The sequence below is a fragment of the Amaranthus tricolor genome, chromosome 1 (assembly GCF_026212465.1).
Source record: "Amaranthus tricolor cultivar Red isolate AtriRed21 chromosome 1, ASM2621246v1, whole genome shotgun sequence".
Classification (NCBI taxonomy): Eukaryota; Viridiplantae; Streptophyta; class Magnoliopsida; order Caryophyllales; family Amaranthaceae; genus Amaranthus; species Amaranthus tricolor.
The window spans coordinates 13,031,967-13,057,214 of record NC_080047.1 but is presented as its reverse complement, the minus strand read 5'-3'; the positions used below and the strand labels follow the sequence as shown (position 1 = coordinate 13,057,214).

Genomic DNA, 25,248 nt, shown 5'->3' with positions numbered 1-25,248 from the left:
GTGGAAAAATCTTACAAAATAATGAATTAAACGGAATTTAACTAGAATTTAACGTAAAATGCTACGGTAGTTAGATAGTGCATAAACTGGATTTACCATGTGGAAAAATCTTACAAAATACTACCACTGGCGTTTCATGAAAGTTGGATGCTACCATGTGAAATTTCTTTTAATATAATTGCGCACCAAGTTCAATAGAAACGTGATAGCCTTTGGGAGAAATTTTAGCAAAGATTGATGACATAACAAAGGCTTGGCCAGGTAAAAAGTATGATAGAAAAGGGAATAACAAACAAACAAAATCTTGGGTACCCCCTTGGGTTAAAGAAAATTGGTTTGTAAATTACTAGGATTATGTAGTTCTTGAGGATAAATTCCTGAAGTAAACTGATCAAGTAGAAGTGAACTTCATGCAGTAAACTCAACTCTGCAATTGCAACTTAAAATTTACATAGTACACCTATACAGTAACTACGGCAAGTGCAGCGTCTCGACTTAAGTTGGGAAGGTTTAACTAAGCGAATAACTAAAACATCTAATACCAATTGTAACTCACTAATCATTGGTACTTCATTTAGATCATACATCTTAAATTCAAGATTAGACTGCTATATTCCTACTTGTATGAGATTGGACCAGACCTTGACACGGCAAATCTTGGAAGAGGACTAGGTCCTGTGCTTCCTGATGTTGATCCTTCACTGAACTTCACTTTGCGGGTTGAACTGTAATCCAAAGGTCCAGACCCGCGCAAATTTCTGTGTCTCCGATCATTACTGTGGACACTTCCGCTATCGGCTTCATATAATTGGCTTGAAGACTGTTTGAAATAACCTGACTGATCAGAAAATGGCTGAGTTGAGTCATTTCTGAGGTGTCGAAATGCTGGAGAATTATGCATGAGCGAAACTCCAGGTGAGCTGCGAGGTGATAGGCTTCGTAGAGTTAATGGTAACGAGGAAGAAATCCCGTAGTATTGATTATATAATGAGCGGATAATGGAATATGGGATACACGCTTCTAATGAGCTTCTAGGGAGATGAGGAGATATTTCACACAGTTGGTCCAGGAATATAAGCTTGGGTGCTAGATCAGATCTGCGAAAAGAAACGCAAGAAGTATCAATCGACCAAGGTTTCAAAGTTCTATGTTTACTTGTAGTATGAGGAGTACAAGTCCAGGAAATTACAATTTGAAACACAACTATATACATGTGAACCAATCCTAATATCAGTTTTGAATCATTTCTGGTGTGTATTGGCAGGTTGGGACCTTCAAACATGCCAGTATACCACCCAACATTCTTGAAGTCCCACAGTGTCATACTGTCATGGTAAGACTTTTACGATTGAAATAGTCAAAAGTATTGTCGCATCTCATCCAAGAGAAGAGATTATTTCCTTTCTGTTTGCCAATTAATCTGAATTATCAATTACTCAGGTCCCATGGAGAGCAGGAGTCAAGACTTCCATTAGATTTATTCACAATCAGAAGTTTAAAATTCAGGATGTCAGTTACCTCTAGACATAACAAAAATCGTTTCTCGAGACTGATTAATTAATTTGGAGGTAACTTCCTCCAAATTTTAGTATCATTGAGCATTAAAGAAAAGGTAATCATAGACAGTATTACCAGAAAGCTAGCTTACTATGACCTCAATCTCAACTTGGAACTTTCATAGGTTCTGAAGCAAAGAAATAAACACGTAACCTGGTTTCTATAAAGATGGCCTAAGTGTTACTGACAAAGCTCATTCATACGCTACCTGCTTTAACACATGCATTTTTTAAAAGGATGAAAATGAAAGAGAGCCTTCGCACAACTTTATGAATTGATTTAAGTGCATTCCATCACCCCAATGTCATGAAATGGCTCCCACTTAGACGGGGCTTGAAGGGGTTGGATTTTCCAACCTTACTCTTGTGATAACAAAGGTTGTTCTCTAATTGACCCTTGAGAGAAAAACGAAAGGAATTGATCCAATTTTTAAATAAAAAAATAAATAGGTTGAATCTATCAAGATTAACACAGCTTGCACGGGGAAGTAAAATTACGTAACCAATGCAGACAAGGATACCATACACCTAGAAGAAAGTAACACGACCAGACCTGTTAGCTTCACTCCAGCAGTCCAGGACAATACCAGTTGACATTTTCACAAAAAGCAGCATACTGGACTTTGCACTTGCTTCAGCAGTTAATGAGCTCTGCATTTGATTTTGAAGACTCTCATCAACATGGCCGTTTGCCACCTGATTTTCCTTTTCCATTCTGACATACTCGTTTCCAGCAATCACTGCGTTTATGCATCTGTAGAACGAACCAATGTATTATGAGAAAGAAATCAAAGTAGTATCCACCAGATTACATTAAGTAACAAGCAAATGAGAAAAGTTTGATGGATAGATTTAGAGAAGAGGGATAAAAATGGAAGTATTCAAACTGTCAACTAATCAACATACAACTCCAGAAGCACACCAGTAAAAGGGGTTCAACAAGAACACAGGCTACAGGGAAGAAATAATGATTTGGAATTCTTTGGATGATTGAGTGAGGTAAATAATTCTTAATTTCATTATGTATACCTTGCCAAACAATGGATGTTATTGTTGAAACCCCCTGTATCAACGTTAAATGTTGTTGTATTCCAAATACTTGACGACATGAAAGTAGAAAATAAATAAGGCAATAGGTTCCATGAAGTCTCATTACTGGCCCCTATATCCTCCATGATTGATCTGACAAACTCGGTATCATGATCATTTAAGGTGCCTATGCTATTTGCCACCTCTTTCATCCTCCTTATATCCTTCTTTTCAGGGACTTCCTTAGGTAAATGTGGCACAATACTTTCTAGCAAAGAATATATCAATGGTGCATCTTCCTTGAGCACATCACCAGCAGCTTCTGAAATAAGCTGATCAAAAGCAAGCGCTTGTCCTGCTTGTATACAAAATTCCACCACTGTGTCCAAGTCTACAATCTGCTTTGTGTTGGCATCACTTTCCATGCGATCACCAGCATGCAAGCTCCCTGCAATAGCTTCTAAGATATCACGATTTGACCGCAATGAAGTGCCAATGCAATTTAAAAGCGCAGCTGTGTGATCTTTCAGCATTCGCTTCAGCCTGTCAACTCCATAACTACCAAATAGCTGAATGAAAGCTTGCAGCTCCCTAGTATCAGTTACAGACTCGGCAAAATATCCACCAATGGGTCTAGTGCTTCTAAAACATTTGTGAGCAGGCACAAATAATACACCAGCACCCGATACGTCTTTTACAATATTTTCAACATACCAGTTGCATATAGTTTCAGCGGCTAATCCTGTCTGTAAATTGGTGGGTTTATCAAACAAATGTAGGGAAGACATTGGTCCAGTGAAGGCTTCAGCAAGCGTTACTTCTCTGACACCCTGGGTAAGGTCCATGCTGACATGCTGCTCCGCAAGGTGAATTATACTCATCTGTCTGCGAACTAGAGCTTCCAGGATAGATGGACGCTGAAGGTCGCTATCAGTCTTGAGCAGTGAAATCAGTCTTCTTCTAAAGTTCCCAAGGACGCATTCTCTCATGTACTGTCATATTATAAGGAAAAATAGTAGATTCACTCAAATATTCTAAACAGGAGGCAAATACAATATAAGACAGACCATCATCTATGAGGTTTCTACCAAAGCATTGGTATGGCAGTAAAATGTATGCAGATAGTTTTTCAGCTGGAGTGATTTTGTTTGTATTATTCTATTGACTCTTAACATACTAAGGAGATTTACAAGGCTTTAAAATGCCTATTTTTGTTACATTTTCCCTTATTCCCTCATAGAAATGTATGACACCTGATATAATCCAACTTTAAAGGAGACATTGATCAGCCATTGTGCTTGCATACTCCAAGAATCATGCTGAAACCAAAGAGAAACATGGCGTAAATCTTGCTTAAGGTTGATTTACAAAAATTTCACGTTACATGCAACATTCTCTTTGCACAATATTTTCACAGGATTTCTGCACTTCTAGTAAGCTTTACCATTAGGATAACATGATTAACCAGCCCTAATAACATGTCACTTCTCCCTTTGATTTGAATTGTTACAGAAATGAAATTACGAGCAACATACACAATTAAATAACTTACATCACAAACAATATCCACTTTCTGATATTGACTCTAAATAAATGCACATTCAGGAATGATTCTATCAGAACATATCATGGAGACCTAAATTTATTTGAAAGCAGGTTAGAGTCCAACAACTTGTATACAAGGCCATCAAAAAAGATATTTTACTACGAATTGGAAGGAGTCTTAAGATTGGATCATAAAATAAAACCGCAAATTTGCAATAATTTTAGAAGACATCCATACTCTCCTGGAAAATGCAATTCGACATACTCATCCAGTTTATTATGTTCTTATAATTGTCTCAGTAACAATATATCCTGGAACAGCAAGTTAAGAAGTGTCCACAACATTGGGAATCAGACGAGCTTACTTATATGTTTGGTATACTTGTCATTGTCTCCTTATCCAGTCTTTAATGCTGCAGTCAGATGCGAGTATGTGACATTCCCAATTTGTTCTTACTCTTCTATCTAATCACATATAAACTAATACAAACCCAAAAACTTTGTTTCCTTCTACAAAAATTTGTAAGTTAAAGGTACTAAAAAGTGAGCAGCGTTAGGTAAATGCCTTCGGTATACTTTAGGAAAATGGCAACATGTTTGAAGATTTCACAAGCAGTTGTCAGAAACCTATAAAAAATTGCATCAAAAGCTGGATCCTCACTGCAGCACAATGTTTTTTAAGTGGTATGCTATGTATATACTTAGAAAACCACTGCAGATCATCGAATAATTGGGTGGCTTTTACTGCAATTTCCAGTTTTATGGATGGAGAGGAATGGTGAAATGCTTTGGAATTTGATTATTGTCGAGGCTCTCTAGAAAATGCAATTGTTTATCTATGAACATTGATGAGATGATTATGAAATGGCTCAAAGATCCCTGCCACAAGTATGCAACATTGAAGTTCTTAATTTGAACTTCTCACCCTCAGGTTAGACAAGATGACTTCTTTAAAAGACTTTATTAAAATAAAAATGCACCATAAGTGGTTGTAATGCCACCAACCTACCTGTAACCACATACTGACCAAGTAACAAGCTCAACTGAAAATAAACACAAGGACAATAGTTGAGACCAAAATAAATTTTGGCAAAAAAGGTTCTAATTGTAAGACCGGACCTTCCTTTCCCCTTGTTTTTTAGTTATGACGTCAACAGGAGGAAATGTGGAAAGTAGAAGTGTTTATCTCAGCATGGAGAATTGGAGACTCTTACTCATCCGTAATACATACCTAGAGTACAAAGAAAAATACAACTTTCCAACACATCCCACAAACTGAGCACAGAAAAACATTTGTAAGTCAAAAGCAAAAAAGAACCAAATAAGTAAACAAAAACCTCACCTCTCTCAAAACAAAGACGTGGTTCAATACACAAATGGGCTCCATGTCATTCAGTACGGAACAGAGATTAGTCAACCTCTGCATAGCAGCTTCTAGCCTGAAACAAAAGGAATCAATATAGCAGCCAGTGTTAGGCAGAATTAAAAGTTAGCACATGAGAAAGACCTCACATTTTAATAGAATTATTATTTTCGGGATAGCTCTCATGACCAGGCATTCCAGATATTACTCTTGGGGATTTGCTTCCTGGAATAGAATGCCTTGATGATGAATTCAGATAAACAGCTGCTTGCTCCGGAAGAAGCTGAAATATACATAACCCATATCATGGTACAAGAAAATCTTGAGTACAAAAATCAAATAATTGGTATTCTGTACCAACCTGCATCTCCAGTGAACCAAATCCTCCTTCCGAACAAAGAATGTTGATTAAACCTTCAAGTCCACCCATGATCGACTCAATCAGAGACTCAACATAAAGAACTGCATCCCGTCCAACCTTTGTAACCTGAATCATACACAATCTTTAATGTTTTCTAGAACAATTTTATAGATAAATCAACCCACCAACAAGAGTCCAGAGCTATTATAAATGAACAAAACGAAGTACAAAATGCTCCCATCTGAACAATATCTATATTTCACGAAACTTGTAATGCTTTCATCGAACAATAAATTATTATCAATAGATCGTACAAGTAGGTTGCATAAATTTGATGGAATGGATGTCTCAGCTCATAAGATTTATGTACCAATTCAACACTACTAATTGAAGTCTTCTGGTAATGGAAACCTAAGAACATGTTCCTTGTCCCAGCTAGACCATTCCAAAAAACTTCATTAGAACACATACCTGATCTCCATGACTTCGTGGTACATTGAACATAGCTCCAAAACCACAGTCCAAATCAAGGAAATGTTTAGAAAACCATTGATTCAAAACTAAATTCCCTTCTCCAGCCAAACAGACGAGCCAATGTCTAACTAACAAAGTCACAAAGTGTTGCTTCAATCTTACTTCTCAAAAATTAGGAAATAAAATTATTGTTCTCTGCACCCAATCCAAATATACTGAAAGCATGCAATATACAAATTAATGTAACCAGAAAGACACAAGAATAAGAAGATACTTTCATTATACCGATCAAGTCCTCTTAATAAGACAAGGTAGACTCCAAAAATTAGCATCAACAAGAACCACTTTATATGAAACAAGGAGAAGGAGAGGGGTTGAGAAAAAAGGCCACGAGAACAAGGGCAAGCGATAACATTTCTAGATCATCCAAAATCTTTACAAAGTGGAGTAGCATAATGTAATTTGTGAATTATACACAAGAAATGGGAACTTTTAAGTCTTCTTCAACGGCTAATATATTCATAAACCATTGCGAGCACTTTAACATGATTTTCGATTACAAGAACAAAGCATGAAGCAGTAAAAAAACACCCCTTAATCAACCTGGGAAAAGATTAAAATATTTCACAATTTCCTAATCAAAGAATAATCTAATGACATGCTACCAGTGTAAACAAATCCAAAATCTGATGGTTCTCCATATAAACACATATTTACTAAAGCTATTAAAGTGAAATAACCTAAGATTATAAATCTAAATTTTGCTAACCAAGTCTCACTTTTACGTCAAACATCAAATCACTTAGTAAACAGTAGACACAATCATAGTGCAAAAATACGATTTTGGTCAAGGTCGCGGTAATGGTTGCAAAACGGATTTCATGGCCAATACTGATGATTTCGAGGTCAATGCGGCCTGTATTTCAATTGCGGTAAACTCTATACAATACGGTTGCGATATGGTGATACGACCTGTTTTTTCACTTGTCACATAATGAATATGAAGATAATACTGTGTTGGTATTATAAATATGTTGTCAGTCAATGGAATACCTCCTCAGGAACAATGTGAGAAGCACACTCCGGAAAACTACTTGCAACACCTAACCACGCACAACAGTGCTGAGGACGTCCTTCAGGGCCAAACATGGTATTCCTGAAAACCTGTATCAACATACATCAGTCTACATATCCTAGATCCAATCTATTGGCTACAAAAATTAAAGGTTCTAGTTACTCTCTATGGTGGGAAAAGGGGGAAAACCAGGTGGGACTCACATTAGTAAGATGCTGATGATAAAAATACAGTTTCTTGAGGCTTCCATGCTTCGCAAGCTGTAATTCAAGCTCATCAACGCATCTGCAGTTTCATTGACATGCAAAATTTATTCATGCACAACACTGGGATTTGGATAAGCAACACAAAATCTACAAGGTCTACACATGCACCATTGGTAAATCCTAAGTTGCCCTTTGCTACTGTACACGAAATTCAGGATAAAGAACCACATACATTTTTTTCACTTTCCTTTTTTCTGATTTTTTTCAAAGAAAATAGAACCACAATGTAGTTTCAGATAAAGTGTCATGGTCCAAAACATTGTACATTCAGGATATGAGTCATTAATTGCATAAAGTTGTTTTCCTTAAACATGGCAGCGTAGTTTCAAATGAAAATTATTGAAGAGAAAGTTGAAGAATTCACAATCACCTGGACCAGTTATATGCAGCATTTCCTTCTGCCAATAAGCCTTCCTTACCAGTAGAAACAGTAGCTTTTTCCAGATGTCTAATATTAATAGATGATCGAGATGACGTGACAATCATCAATACTGACAACCAATCTTTACGAAAATCCTGAAAGAAAAATGATGAAGGTAAGCGATAGAAAATTGTCTTATAAAACTATGAAACTGAGTATGGAACATAATTCTAATACTCGAGGAACACTAAAGAATGCAGTGTGGAATGGAGACTGGTTATGTAAATAAAACATGCTGTAGAGTCTAATTTTAGGTGAGTTACCATCAGTAGCATGCATAATCTTCTATGCAGGTGTCTCCTAGAAGAAAACCATTATTTTTGTATTATCATGTAGCTAGACATTTTGATGCAAGCAATAGCATGGAAAAATATAAAGCTAAAATTGACTACTAATAATAGAAGGGTATGCTTTTATTGAAGATACAACATTACAAAAGAGACTCATTTCCAGAAATAACAATAAAAATGCCAAGTAGCTCAGGCAAATAGTTGCAATGTGTTCTAAAGAGAGCAAGGTTTGTTCTTTTAACCTGAAACTTTCTTAGCATATATTCTACCGATAACTGACGTACATTAGGTTAACAAGTAAACTAAATAATTCTTATCTGATATTCCTGAAACTTATTAATACGATAATAATAACAAGACCTATGAACTCAATAGTCTCACGATCACAAAAATTGGCAAATAAGTGGTACTGAGGCCGTGAGGGAGATCAAGGACAATGAGAAAAGAGTTGAATCTAGAAAACATCAAGGGTGATCTTAGATCTAGGAAGTCTTTGTAAGTTGTAAGATTGTAACGATGATTTTAGTAAGAATTAGTACTTAAAACACAAAGCAATTTTCTTTTTTAGTTGAGATGATTTATCAACTTTTGTATGCCTCGTGCCTAGTCCCAACTGACCACTTAGATAGTGCTTATCAGCTGTTGCCCAAGAAAGCTTAAAAATTCGCATAGGTCGATAACATAGGCTTTTTATCACTGAACTTGCCTATAATCCTGCTTGATTGAGTTGTATTCGCAGAAAAAATATTAAGGATAAGCTTGAACTGGGTTTAATAAACATGGCTTCCAGCTTTTAGATTTAGAACGCATAAAGAACCGCCATTACACACACAATAACCAACAAAGAAAAACAATACATTCACAATTAAATTAAAATAGAATATACAAACCGTGAGGATGATATCATGCTGCAGATTAATTAACTTAAGTCCACAAAAAGCCTTCATGGCATGGATTTGAAGAGAAACTAATCACAAAACTCCCACTAAGCATTAAGAGTTTACATATTAAGAAAAATCTTGTCATTCCTCTTGAAGTAAAACCACAGCACTCACAAACAACAAGGCAGACTGATTACAAAGCCTCGTTCACCCCTAGTGAAATAACTATATATGTAAGAAAAAAGATCGACTTAGAGGGTCTCCACAATATCAAACAGTTTCAGCAGCTGTGTCAAGTACATACCACGGCAGTGGGGGGAGCTTCTTGTGCTTGACATACAGAGATTTTCAATCTGAGGAAGGGCTTTTAGCCAGGTCAAAAGCTAGGCCCATTTTTCTTCCTTTTTATATTGTTGTAAATGGTAATACAGACCCTTTTACATATTAATACAGTGTGTCAAAAGTTGTGTTTCTTTCACTCTCTGCAACTGCAATTTATTCATTAACAATTTTGGCATTGAATCAAAGCCAGCAATACATACAAAACTTCAAAACCTCTTGAAAAACCGTTTCTGAATGAAATTAGCAACTGAAAAGTAGGATTCTGCAAATAATTGAAGAGAAAATATAGAAGCAACCACCAGAATGATTCCTTAATAACCCCCTTACAACAGAATGCAGAATAAAACGAGAATCAAATACCATCAGTTTTCAGTTTTTTATTCTGAATACCTCTCTCAGACTGAACTTTCAGGAAAGACAGTCCCGTCACAACAAAAAAGTTACGTTAGAGATCTTATAAAATAAAATCCATTTATTTTGCATAAAAATCTGAATGGATACCAAGTAGATCTATTCCAGAAGTACTCAAATAAGACCATGTTTCATTCTTGGATTTTGGTTTTTCCCCTTATTATGATCTCAATATTATATACGTCATCATTTTTCACAGGAAATATCAAGTAAGCAACAGTGCAAGGTTTCATTCACATTTCTAAGCCAACATTGCACTGAAACTTCATATAAGAAAGTTTCTCCTTCAAAAATACGTGTTCAAGAACTTTCAGGAATGTAAGGTATGTTTCCTTCATATTAGATATTTTCACCTTCTGAGTTCTTCCTTGAACCTCTGGACATCCAATCAATTTAGCATACATCAGGGAACATGTTACCCATCTCTCTGCGGAGATGCTTTATTTTATAGAAATTTTAGCGCAAATGGGATTGTGGTGAAGATCATCAACTCAACCTTTCCTTTCACCCAAGATTATATCATAAAGGCAGTGATGCATTATAGAGTATCGACTGGGAATCCCGGTCTAGAAGATATTACAATTAAAATACTTGAAGATGATTGAGATGTCATTTTGTACAAAGAAAGTTTATTAACTTTGTCTCCTTTATTATGTAGCTCTTTACTAGATTACCTCAATTACTTGTTATCACATTCTTAGCATAACCTATAGTCACATTCCATTCCAAGATCTTAAAACCTAATAAGATTTATAAGTGGTTGCATTCAAATTAAACCTTCCAAGTGCATGTAGTTCTATAATTTGAACCATGAAGTACAAGTACATGTGGTGAAATGAGACTTATGAGACATTGGATCAATACCGAGGAATTTATTAGAAATAAAGAAAATATCCGACATTATGATGCACAAGCAACAGCCAATTGTTGGCCTGATTGATCATAAAATCGCCCAAAAGTTATTTTGTCTGAATTTATCAAAGCACAAGATACTAAAGTCAATCAAAGAGTAACTTTTTAAAAATGGTCACAAAATTGAGACAACAGAGGAAAAGATGGGGGTTGGGGTGGGGGGGGGGGGAGAATAAGATTAGCTTCCAAGATACTTACAGAGAGATCACATGTAATTGCAGAGATATTTTCACCATGTGGTTTTGGTATCTTTTCCAAGTGCTGAAGAATCTTGTGAAGAAGTCCCTTTAAGCTTCCATCAAGGTCAAGTGCCACCATTCCAGGAGTTCCCAGCAAAAAACGAATTCTACCAGCACAAGACGACAAATATGATAATGCATAACATCTGATTGCTGCACTCCACCATGGAAAACACCATACATTAATTAGATCGTAGAAGCAACAGAAAACAATTCAGACAATCTTTCATAAATTTTCAAACCTTCACTGGATCATATTCAGGAGTAAGTTTGAAAAGGAGGGAAAAAGAACTTCAAACATGATAACATCACAGTATGATTCCACCAAGGGAGAGGATATTGACCATGTTCCCTTAAATATTAAAATTATTCAAATAGATAATAGATGATATCCACAATCATCATACTATGGTGATCATCATAATCTTTTTTGAATGACATTTGACTAATTAATCAAATATTCACTAATTTATTCATCATAGAAAGTACCAATATTTGGCACCAGTAAATCTTGGTAGCCATTTTTTCTTTAAACTAACAGAAAATAGGCCAACCTGCAATATATTTGCGAACTAGGCAGCAAAGACGGTCCATCCCGTCCAATAAATATCCGATAGTTGGATCACTTGTGTCCTGAAATCCAATTTTTAAGAAGCAAAAGAGAAAAATTACCAGAAAAGTGGATTTTCAAACAAAAAGGGAATCACTCAAATACAAATTTTTTTGAAGAACCTTCTTTGTTATGTTATAAGCCCTCAGATAGTTCAACTACCCAGGCTGCCAAATTCAGCCAAAAATGTACAGCGAGACCGGGTGAGAATATGCATACCGTTTCCAGTGGTAGCGAATGAGGAGTAGCTTTAGACTTTGATGACATAATTCCTACGTGCTGGAAGTACCATATCACCTCAGACTGAGCTAATGCAAGGGCCGAAAATACCATCTTCAAAAATTGGAGAAAAAGAGACGTCAGATAGGTCAGTTTCACACACACACAAATATATATATATAGGGTCAAGTTCTAGTGAGAACCAAGCTTATATGAGAACCATGAGAACCAATTCCTCCGATAAAAATGTGTTATTTTTCACTGAAAAGGACAACTTTTGGACAAAAAAAGTTACTTTTGTTTTTAAAAAAATCTGGTACTTTTTAGCAAAAAACTGTTTCTTTCAAAAAAAAAATATAAATATAAGTTAACACGTTTTTCTCAAAAAGTAACACCTTTTTATGTAAAAAGTAACACCTATTTGTGATTTTTTATTCAGAATTTTTTTCTTAAAGTAACATTTATTTGCCTAAAAGTATCTTTTTTTTTTCAAAAAAAAGTAACACTTTGTTGCTCAAAAATAACACCTTTTTAGTAAAAAAGTAACACTTTTTTGTCCGGCAAATTGGTTCTCACGGTTCTCATATAAGGATGGTTCTCATTTGAACTTCTCTCTCTCTCTCTCTCTCTCTCTATATATATATATATATATATATATATATATATATATATATAAAAGATCAAATAAGAAGGATTTTAAAATAAGGATGAGAAGGATTTTTGTTTGATTTTGTTTTGTTACTATATATACAATAAAGGATACAATATTATAAAGTAAGAGCATTCTAAAAATTTATGTCATAGTTACTTTTCTGTGTAACATAGTTACTTTTACAATTATGTGTTTTTGGCATAATCGTGACCATAGATTTTTTTATTTTAGTGAAATCAAGGGTGTAAGTCCTTCTTACCCTTCTCATTTTCAACACCCTTCTCATTGGATCCCTCCCCTATATATATATATATATATATATATATATATATAGGGGCAGGATCAGTGAAAAGAACTAAAGTGGTGAAAACTGATAACCAGACTGACATATACATATTGTGGCAACAGGTGTACATACTGTCTTATAGGGTGTACATATTTTTGTAAAGGAAAAGGTTTATATTATTTACAGAAATGCCATCCGAATATGTATACTTTTCAAGCATCTATGTACACCTTTTAGAAAATATCCAATTATTTACAAAATTTTCATAGGAATGTGTACACCATTTAAGCTTTATGTACACCTGTTTTTAGTTTTCACCACTTTAATTGGTTTTCACGTGATCCAAAACCTATATATATATATATATATATATATATATATATATATATATATATATATATATATATATATATATATATATATATATTGCATCACAAAATGAGAAGAATAAGAAGAAACATTTTGGTCACTTTATGAGAAAAAGGGATATAAGTGGTGAAAGCAGCAGGATGCATCTAATAAGTACCGACCAAAATAATCCTGTTTCCTGACATTGATTTTGAGTGAAGGGGGTGTTAGTGGGTGAGGAGGAACAATGTTGAAACCTCAATATGTTTTGATGTTCTGAAATGGTAGTTCAATAATGAACCTAACATATTGATGCTAGGCACCAGACAAGGTGCCGACAAGTCTGGTTCAATTTTAGTCAAACAGTAATGCTACCATAATTCAGGTGCCAAACATTTTCAAACTCTTGTTTCAAGGAAAATAGGAACCACTTTGGGGGCGTTTTGTTCAACATTTGGCATCAAGTATGGTTGCATGGGGTTTGGAATGCAGCCCAGGGTTTAGAATGAGTAATAAGTATTCCACATATTTGATAGAAGATTATATCATCAAACCACAAACCATCTATGTTTTCCCTCCTTTACTTCTATGACTCCTTTACATTTATGAGGAAATTTGGAAAACGTCTAGATTTAAAATCATGTTTCTTGATGCAATCTTTATACAATTTGATAAGCCTTGTAGAGCTAAAAAAAATTCTGAGCTAGCGAAATATACTTAAAATCTTGTGTTTAATCATTTAAGGTTATGCTAAAGATGCTTTCTTAAATAATATTCATGTCTTGTTCATTCTTGTTACTCAGCAATTGCATTAGATGCCAGGAGATGGTGGTAGTTCACAAGATAACCGTTTTGGAAATTGTGCAAGAAAGAAATATTGTCCATATTATTTATGAAAATACAAAAAAAAAAAAAAAAAGAAAAACAAAACTAATCCAGGTATGTGTTTGCGAATTTCATTCCAGGCTTCGTTCTTTGCACAATTTTCTGAATCAAAACAAATTATGGGTTTGGACTCCACATATGACGACAAAATGAACTGGCCTCAATAATCCAAAAACAAAGCCACTGACCTTCTAACATACCTGAATATTTGGAGCTAGTAAACTAGGCTGATCAGTGAAAAAGAGAACCATTCTTCCAATTTCTTGTTTAAGCAGTATTCTTTTTTCCTGGTGTATAGCATCACAATACACCAACGCTTGGTCATGCACTTCACTGGAAAAAGATGAAACTGTCAGATGCAATATAGCATGATACAAAGATATGAAGTACAACAATGGCCATTTGAAGAAAAAAAGAACAACCCTATAACCATTTAGTGTCATTTTTAACTAATAACATGATACAGATAAATTCCTAGAAAAGCTTCCCCAATCTTCACCTATGCAACAACTAAAAAGATCACATAGAAAGGAAAATAGAACTATAACAGGCAGAACTCCAGTCTTCTATATATTTCAATGCATGACAAAAAATACAACAGAAATACACTAAAACAGGAAGGAAAAATATAAGCAAGAGAAAAACTAACCCTGATGGCTTGATGTGGCCTGGCCTAAACTCTACAGTATTTGAGTTGTTTTTTTTTTATAAAGAAAATATATAATAAAAATAGAAGATACACTTAAGGGACAACATGTCCCATCCATGAAATTACTTACAAAATAACCCTAAGATCACTTTGAATTTGATATAGATCTCCCCGAGAAACATCATTTAAACATCCAAAAGCTTTCATCAATAAAGAAGCTACAAAATAATTTTTCTCCCACATAATATCTACACACAAATCTTTGGTTTCTAAAAATGCGACGATTTCGTTCTAACCAAATAGACCAAATGGTAGCCAAGAAACATGTATTCCAAAGATTATGTAAGATATTGTTTGGCCGAAACCATAAAACTTCATCCCCAAGAAATCACAAATATGTTGTGGTGCAATCCAAGATTCCTTTTTAATGTGAAAGAGTATATCCCACAATTCTCTTGCATAATCAAAGTAAAGAAATAAATGATCATTGAACTCCTGACTATGGCACATGATAAACGGATTAGGGTTGAGAGTCAAAGAAGATTTTCCATTGTGTTTAGTTTGCCCAAAGCCATAAGCCAAGCCAACGTCCTAACTTTAAAAGGCGATTTAGCCTTCCAAATAAAACCGGCTACCACAAGAGGATCATTTTTTTGTGATGGGCTCACTAATTGTGAGTAGAAAGAGGCACATGAGAACCTTTAGCTGGATCAGGAATCCAAATTCTTTCATAAGGACGAGAAGAAGGTTGTACAGAGTGAAGAATTGATGATAAATGTACTATAGAATCTACATCTCTTTTGAGGGGGGCATGATGAAGAAAGAGGGACCACTATAGAATGACAGTCATTCCATCCCAAATGTAAAAAGATACTATTGGGATCAAATGATGGGGGGATAGACAGTATAGTTTAGCAAACAACTCAGCAAGAGGTGGAGGACCCACCCAACAAGCCTCCCAAAAGAGAATCTTTCTCAAATCCCAAGTTTATATCTGGTTCGAATTACAACACTCATCTCTGACTGAAATTTGCGGAACTTAACTGACAGTCAGAAGTCTTAACTCTGAACTCATAGGTGCTTAATTAAATTAAACCCATTAATGTTAAACTCATCTAGACATATTATTATTGAATTGATTTGAAATTATATAAGTTGAGCTTCACTGACTGTCAGAAGTCTTAACTCTGAACTTATAGGTGCTTAATTGAACCAAACCCATTAGTGTTCAAGTCATCTGAGATAATTATTGTTTAGTTGATCAGAACTTATTACTATTGAGTTTAAGTGAAATGAGTTCATTCTGAACTAATTAGTACTGAACTATATTTAAAAGTACCAAACCACACTGAACTTACAATTGTCGAATTGAACTTATTATTGCGAAACTAAGCTAACATAAGTAGATGTAAGTTGAAGAGAACAAACCTGAGTTGAACATCATTTCTTAAAACTAGTATTCTAATATCTTTAAAAAAAAACAAGTTAACTCTCAGTTGAAGAGGTTAAATAAAACAACCCTGCTATGAACAGGAAATTTTCTGAAGTGATTTGAAAGGAGAAAATGAGAGAGAGGGGGGGGGATTGTATTGATCATTATCTTGAAAAGGAATGCTTAAAGCAGTAGGAAGATTTTGAGGCTAAATCTCCCCAAAGGTAAAAATGATCTTACAAGGAAATTCCTAGATCTTGGCAAGGTCATATTTCTCCCATTCCCCTCTCATTTTAACTAACTTCACCATGTCATCCAGTCTCTACCAGAAAGCTGTACTGTCCCATGTACCCTTTGATTGTAATTTCCATCTGGATTTTGGCAGAGTGAGCCATATAGGAGGTTTGGGGTGGATCATCTTGGTATTATAGGGATTGAGCAGATAGAGCTATCTCCAACTTTATGTGCAAGGCTGCATACAATCTTGATATCTAACTTCTAGCTATGAAGCATTTGGATTGTGCCAGAGTAAACCACGGTAAGAACGAAACCAAACAACTTTGGTGAATCACTTTCTGGGAATGCAGATTTTGTCAGATGCATTTGCAAAAAACTTTATGTTCAAGGCTGCATACAATCTTGAGTTCTACCTTCTAGCTATGAAGCATTTGTATCGTGACATTGCAGTAAACTACAGTAAGAATGAAACCAAACAGCTTCAGCGAATCACTTTCTGGGAATGCATATTTTGTCAGATGCATTTACAAAAAGCTTTCTGAAATTTATTGGGTGATGGGAAAACACAAGGATCTTTTCACAAGTCAATTTTGTGATTTATAAGAATGACTGTACAACCACAACAGTTTTAGCATTTATCTGGGTGCATAAAATGAGATTCTCGAAAAGCGGTTTCTCTAACTGTCATTCAGTAGATTGTGAAACTTGAACAAAAAAATTTAAACCTTTCTTTTCAACGACACGATATCTTCTCTCTTTCTCCCTCACTCTGTTCTTACAATGTTCTGTTTTCCTGAGTAAATGAGAGCTGAAGTTAACATTTAGAAATTCAGTATGAAAACATAATTGCATACATGTGCAAGGTCTGCTGTAGCATGCTCATAAGATGGAAGGATGATGAAAAACCTATTAAGCTTTACACGGCAGGGGTATGAGCCTATATACACCTAAAATCACTCAGAAAATGTACCTTATATAATGCAACATAATACAACCTCAGTAGCATAATAAACACAAGTCGACAAAAGAGGAAACTGAGGCTATAGATTAAATAAGCACATATTTCTTTTATTGAAAAGCATAGTGAGATACTAACTTCGTACCTGATCATTTTTTCAACCTGCTTTGCCACACTATACTCAAGATCTGCTTCTTTCTGCTTTGTACGGCCAGCTTTTGCAATCTTCTTTGATTCCAATATGCGAGGTAGGACATATCTCTGATAATCCTCATGCAGTAGTATATGCTACATATAGGTAATTCTACCCTCATTAGCTATCTAAAAAGAACTTCCTCCAAAATCAAACTGACAAACTCACCTCATCTCTGAATAACGTGAGAATCAAGTTTTCTTTTAAAACAACCTACAAATCATTATCAAAGTTGTAATAAGGAAGAAATAATAGGAAAAGATTAAAAATGAAATAAACTCGAGCCAGAAAAAACTGAATAAACACTGGAAAAAACATCATATTGTCATCAAAAGGGTTAGGCTTAACTTTTAAATGATTTAAATCATCATTCAAAAGCACACACAAGCATTTTTATCTATTTTTGCTCAATGCTTTATCTATCTCAACAGATTTGTCATCCATGAGGGAAAACCAGAAAGAATTCAGACAGAAAATGTACCAAAGCAATGTCAATGCTGGTTACACGAAGAAGTTCATCTGGACAAACAAGATATCCAAGAAGCACCCACTCCCGATACGAAGTAACATTTGCAAGATCTTGAGCTCTCTGCCATGCGCAGATGAGTAAATGAAAATGGCATCTGTTTGATCACGTTATTGACAAGAATAGAAAAAAAAATCCACGATAGAAAAAAGAAGCAACATCGTTTGATAATTCTGTAAAATCAATAAGATTTTGAGTTCCATCTATCAGAAATTCAGTAGCTGAGAGCTCTTTCATAAATATACTAAATTTTAAAAAGCTTAGAATAGTACAGCGGAATTGGAACAGAAGGTGCACACTTACCATTGGATGTGCAGAATTTGTTAGGATATCTGGATATCGAGGATGGAAGGGACTCAAAAAACCCTCATTTCTAAGCTTCCTAGTATCTGCTGATAAAAAAATAACGGGCCCAACAGCCTCTAAAACCTAGAAACATATCAAGTAGTATTATTTTGGATAGTAGCATCATACAAGACTAAATGTTAACATATAGTCACAAGAAGTTTAGTAGACTGAAAATCCTTTTCTAGAGAAAACGAAATGGAAGAATTAGTATCCTAACTCCTTACAATCATGAGGTGATCCATTCACTAAGGACTTGTCACCTAGCTTATTAAAATTTCTTACAGTACAATTCTTTAAGTTCAAGAACGTCAAGGTCAGTTCAGTTCAGTTCAAGTTTTCCCACTACTTTTTTTATCTAGTATTCATCATGTATAAGGTTCAATTTAGTTCTACGATGTTTAATTCAGTTCTAATTCTAATATATTGGGAATACATGGCCCTAAAAGCTTTCATTTTATAGCACCTTAAACATGTAGTAATATAATACACAATGTAAGGCCCAAAGCAGCAGTAGTATAAATTTGTGATAATAAGATCACATAGCAGGATTATAATCACAATGTAAATCTTTTGACAATATACATTTACATAGTCACACCCCTAGAGAGTGCAAGCACAAGAAGATAAAGAGTCTCAGAGCATATCTTTGAGTCTCGACATCTTGCTTATATACAATGCAATCGCTCTGTACAAGTATGAAAACCAGAGCATTCATATTTTAACGTACATGATGTCAACAACATATTTCTACTCCAAAACATGGCTAGGATGGATGTCTTATGAAACGGTATCGCATCACAAAATGGGTTTTGTTTTTTTTTTTTTGAAAATCTATATTCTATACACTAAAGCCCTTAATCTCAATACGTGTCCATGTTTTTTCCCGCCAAAAATCATGAGGCTAAAATGAAAAATATTCAACAAATCAGCAAATATTTTGGTTCCATTAATATTTGGCAAGATATTCTTCCGGATAAATATATAAATATTCTACATCATAGATGTATTTTGAAATACAATAATAATTTGGTTTATTAATAAGGAGCTAATAGTAGAGATTGAAAATTAAGATATCCCGTCGATTGGAAACAATATTCACATTTTTTGGATCATGTACAGTCGAAAAAGAGGTGTGTTGCATGGCATTTCCTGCTCTATCTATCACCAAAAAGTTTCTGAATGCAAAATTTCTGCTTTATTTATACAAAAAGACTGGAACATGGAGATTAGAACAGCAAATGGAGAATGATGAGTTTGGAAAGAGGCACCAAAAGATTTTGGTCATGAGCTCATTAGGAAGGAAAATAATAAAATTTTATCAAGGCTAAATGATACTAGTTGAAAAATAAAGCAACAATTATGCCCCACAGTTACGTTGCAAGCGATGAAGAAAAAACGTATGAAAAAGAAAATGTCTAAAAGAGATAGGACAATAAAACATTACAGTAGAAAAAAGTCTATGGTCACTTCAACAGCAATAAAACCCAAGAGTTGCTCCCATAAGTGGATACGTAGAGTTGCATACTAAGAAAAGCAGCAAGCAGACTATTGAAAACATAAAACCACAAGCAGACTATTGAAAACATAGAAACGCAAACAATCTATTTCAAAGAAATGTAGCCACTTGAAAAAGATAATTTCTCCCCACCATTTTAACAAGTATTAAACACAGCACTCGGTAAGATATTGGTCATTGGTTTTGAGCAATTGAGCTTTTCGAAACAAGTTGTGCAGACAAGATACTTAACTCCAATTAGACCTGAGACCTAGGTTTTAAAAAAAAATTATTTAGTGGAATCTTTTCAAATAGCTAATCATTTTGTAGCTTGGATATGACAATTGGACACTTTTGAGCTAAAATCATCGAATTTTTTATGAAGTAGCCAAGTCAAATACTAGGACATGTATCATGCCTGGAATATATACATGAGTATGAGTAAAATTAGATAATGCAAAGGCTATACCATGGTAGGCATTTTTGGCAAGACGAATATACAAGACAAGTGTAACAACTACGCAAAATAGATTTAATGCCTCTACTATACAAGCCTACGTAAAAGGGCTTCAAATTTCACTCTTGAATAAACAAAAGCTTTCCTTTGTATGAAATCAGATTAAGAAGGTTATACAACCTCTCCGATACGTGGACTGACAAAATTTAAGTCCACCTGAAGCCCCTTGACTGGTGGATCATACGAGTCTATGAATTGGACCAGCCTGCAATTCGCAACAAGAAAAACCATCAGGCTGAACGTAGTTTGTGCAGCAAAAGGTAACTATGGAGCAAAGGAAATAAGAGAACTTTTAGGATTTTTTTTTTTTTTTGGAGCTATTTAAAACATATAGTTTGTCAACCACACTAAAAAATCTCACATTAATGACAATATGGCATACAACTCATCTCTGAATCAGAAAATTGTTCATGTTTCCCATTAAAAAATTCTATTTATCACCCTAGAAAGTGACTTCCAAATGAATGTAATGTTTTGTGATAATGAACAATCAAAGAAATAAATATATTCAAGTTATACTCAAGCAGGGATGTCCCATCATCCATGGGCCATGAGCCAATTTCCTACAAATATTCTTCCAGTCTCTTCCTTTTTTAGGCAGAACAATATTTCTTTATGTCAAAGTCCAAACTATAAAGAAAATTACTCAAATAGAACTTTATAACATACATATTATCTCATTCCCTTATCCTCCTCAAATTTTGAAGCTTTTCATGAAAACATATCAAATAATCTGAATAATATTAAAATGGAAATAGAAATATTAAAAATAAATGCTCAAATGTGAAATACTTATTAGAGCTAATATTCCTAAAAACATTCAGAAAAGAGAAATATTGCATAGAAGTTTCAACAAGCAAGATGACTATATTGATATGCACACCGGAGATCAGAAAGAAGATGATAGACAGCAATAGACAAAATCATAAAAACAAAAAAAAACTTCCACATGTAAACTAAACAAACTCAATGAAGAAATAAATATGTAGACCAGACCCTCTAATTAAATAATCAAAGTGATGCAAGAAACCTGCCTGTGGTAAAAATCACAATCACGGTCGTTCCTCAAGATTCCATGTAGAAGGTTGTACATCTGCAGCAACATTTTCCCAGGTATCTAAAGTGAAAGCAACAAATTTTTAGTACTGAAACTAAAAGTTCCTACAAAATTTTATGTACGGAAAGGTCCATAATCAAGAGAAATATATTTTAAAGAAGCACAAATATAAGTAATGAAATTTGAGAAAGAAAGTATACTAAGATGAAGCACTTGCCTTTTCAAAAAATAGATTCACGCGGACAAATGAGCAAAACAGATCCATGAAAGCGTGCAGTATAAATGAGTTCTGATGAGGCTGCAAGAGACATTGCTTGATTAGAGATTAATTTAGAGGCCAGGAAGTCATTAATTTCAAGGGTTTTCATGGGTCCATATGTATCTCTAATAAAGATTTTAGTTTTTGACAATAAAGAAGAAAATAATTAGACCATAAGCGTTTAAAAGTGCTAGAGACGACAAATTTAGAAACATCAACCATGCTACATAAAATGAAAGCTTCATGGACACTCCTCGTTATTATCATAATTATGAAATTTCACATAATCTCTTTAGGAGAAAAGCCAATGTCTCTAAAGAGATTGATAAGAATAATAATATAAGTAAGAACACTCTACTGTTAAAACTACTAGACCAGCTCATTCACAAGCATCAACCAACTTGAAGGCTAGAGTTCATTTCTGAGTTATCTGCACAGAATATGTCATCTGAAAATAGATTCAACTTGAAGAGACATAGACCCTACAATCCCACACACAGAGGGAGGAAAAGAACACCCTGAAAAAAAAGGTAAATAAAAGCAGAGGTAGTAACATATTTTGAATACTAACCAACAGGGTAATCACTGTGCTGCTCAAATCCAGTAGAAGACGTAGTGCTTGTTCTCGAAATGCCATCAAATCAAGAAGCAGCTGATCACGGAGAAAAATGACAATCACAATTACACCAAGACTTTTTTATGAATTCTCATACATATGTTAACTGGGGCGAAGCCAATATATGAAGCAAAATTACTTTTAAAAATTGCTAATAAGAAGACTTGACCTATAACCACATGCAATATTAAAGCTTCTCTTACCACTAAACCACCAAATTTTATTACTCTAATAGTTACACTAATACTATATAATCAAAAGATGTGCAGGGGCCAAACTTAAAAAATGGACCGCGAAGATGGGCCACAAGGCCCGAGCCACAACCAGCCCCCCATGTGGCTTCGCCCATGCGTTGTATAACAACATTTGAGTAGCCTTGCTAGAAAACAATTACAAGGAACTTATTTTCTTAAAATGAACCATATAATGAGTACTTGCTAAGGAAATGCCATTTCCACAAGCATCAAGCACACTAATTGCACGTCATACTTAATAGAGCTAAAGATTTACAATTCATGATATATTTGACATTGAAATATTATAAGAATGTATCAAAGCAACTTATTAAGCTATTCTAATTGAAACAGTCTCACTTTTAATGCAAGGGGAAGCTATGTACACTGCAACAAAACCTTCAATGGAACCTCTATAAAGAGTCGGAAAAACTGTTGGTGTTTGGATGACTCGAACTAGGGTCATGAACATGGGAAAGATGAATCAAAAAGGCATGTCTCCAGTAACCAACGCCAAGTTGGCGTTGATGGAGGTCATGGGTGAGACAAGTCGGCTGCAGGACTCTGAACTTGAGTTTTTTCCAGAAGACAACGCCGAGTCATCGTCCCTCGGCTTTGGAGCGTGTCAGGAGCAATTATGTTTTTCTCACAATTTGGCTGGTTATTTCGATTTCTTGTTACCCTAATTTCTTCCAAAAGGAGGTTTACTATATAAACCCCTCCCAAAATTAGAGTTAGGGTTACTAGAAACACAAAAGGTTTTTGAGAAAAAGATTTTCTTAATTCATCTTTGTAATCTTGCAATTTTATAATAAAACTTTTGATCTCGACGCCCATGAACATAGCTATCACATCAATAGTAAACAACGTAAATTCTTGGTGTGTTTTTCTTATTGTTTGCATTGAATCCCTATATTGTTTTCATTGTTTTACGATTATTACTTCCTTTGTCGCACAACAATAGCTTTAAAGTTTAGGATAGAAAAAATGCACTAATTACATGGTCATGGATACAAAATAGGTAATAGAAAACAAAGACTAAGAATACGATCAACAAAGTTCAAACCTGAACCCAGGGCTCCAAATTCTGGAGATAGACCTCTGCACCATCTGTTAATGAATCAAAAGCGACTTTATCAACCTGCATCAATACCAATACCAATAATAGATATCACGATATCAATCACCATTCATCATATATCCATAACAAGAGCAATAAATAAGCAAAGGAGAGGCTACAACTTACACGCTCAAGTTGTAATTTGCTGGTATGCTCAGGGAACTTCCTTGCCACCAATGTACATATTTTCGGGAAATTAGGAATGACACCAGATTTCCAAAAAGACTCAGAGAAAAAATGATTGACAGGATCCGGGTGATCTAAAATTTGATTGAGTCTATACATTTTGGCCATGAGACCTTCTCCGACCTCAGTGAGTTGTACAACATATTGAATATTCAAACCCTTGATAGATGACCCTCCAGAATTCTGAGCTTGAGTGTCTGGACCCATACTTTTATAGCTCCTCAAAGCCATCGGTGTAGCCATTTTAGGACCCCACCCGAAAACTAAGTGAGGTACTAGTAGTCAGGTATTAGGCTTTGATTGTATGATGAAATTGTCTGCAAAAATCTGGCAAATGTAAGATTAAAGTTGACAACAACTAGTCTTGATGTCACCAAAAACATCGTCAGACCCAATTGACTCAGGCTATAGTGGAAAAATACGGTTTCACAGGTGCAGTAACGGTCACAAATTGGATTTTACTGTCAATGCGGATAGTTCTCCTGTTGACCCGGCCTATATCCCGCGGTGAGAGGCTCATAAGCCTTTACAAGATGCAGCCTTGTTTTATTATAACTGATGTACTATTAAAAAGCCCACTATTATTGCTATAATAATTTTCAAATCAAAAGAAATATCAGAAATTTCTATTTGCAGCTCAAAAGCAATGTCAGGAATTTCTACTTGCAACTCAAACGCAATATCAGGGATTTCTATTAGGATTTCTATCCTAAAATAGAAATAATATCACGAAATGTGATAAAGAAATGGCGATTCCGAAAACATATAAAAAAATTCAAATCCAATACATGAAATCAAGTAAACATAGAAGAAAGGTAATTCATTGGGGTAACGGATGTTGTTGTTTATAGAAGAATGATAGTTAATGGAGAAACATTCATCTGATAGCGAGTCCAAGAAATCCATTTCAGTAGAAAAAAACGAAATAAATTGATCAAATAGTAAGTACAAATAGAGTGAACGCAATTCCAGTACAAGTAGTAATTACATGAATTTAAATTCAACAAAAAAGCAGCTGAAATTAGGAAAAAGAGTGAAGAGAAAAGAGATTCAAATCAGCAGTAGTAGAAGAATAACTTACATTTGACAATAGCGGCAGGAAAGTCGAGATTGAGGAGAAGAATGCAACGAAATGTGGTAGATTTGGATTGAAGAATGAGGAAATGGAGTTTGGAAAAGAAAGTTGAAAATGGAGTATTGATTACGGTTGAAGAATTGAGAGTTTGTGCAAGTAGTTGAAAGGATTTGTTAGAGTAG

At 34.8% G+C, this 25,248-nt stretch overlaps 1 protein-coding gene across 1 annotated transcript; it reads right to left on the bottom strand.

Moving 5' to 3' along the window:
- Positions 1 to 407: 407 nt before the first annotated feature.
- LOC130796712 (protein NAP1) lies at positions 408 to 25,248 on the bottom strand. Its single transcript, XM_057659084.1, has 24 exons — positions 25,073 to 25,248; positions 23,932 to 24,308; positions 23,752 to 23,826; positions 22,408 to 22,488; positions 21,795 to 21,875; positions 21,555 to 21,637; positions 20,641 to 20,725; positions 18,464 to 18,589; positions 18,116 to 18,223; positions 17,803 to 17,847; positions 17,587 to 17,729; positions 14,366 to 14,498; positions 11,995 to 12,108; positions 11,720 to 11,798; positions 11,125 to 11,318; positions 8,040 to 8,185; positions 7,607 to 7,688; positions 7,382 to 7,492; positions 5,855 to 5,980; positions 5,643 to 5,776; positions 5,473 to 5,569; positions 2,586 to 3,577; positions 2,110 to 2,310; positions 408 to 1,097 (listed from the first exon to the last, which is right to left on the bottom strand). Exons 2-24 carry the CDS (start codon positions 24,232 to 24,234, stop codon positions 617 to 619), a joined length of 4,020 nt encoding a protein of 1,339 aa, XP_057515067.1. The 5' UTR covers positions 24,235 to 24,308; positions 25,073 to 25,248; the 3' UTR covers positions 408 to 616.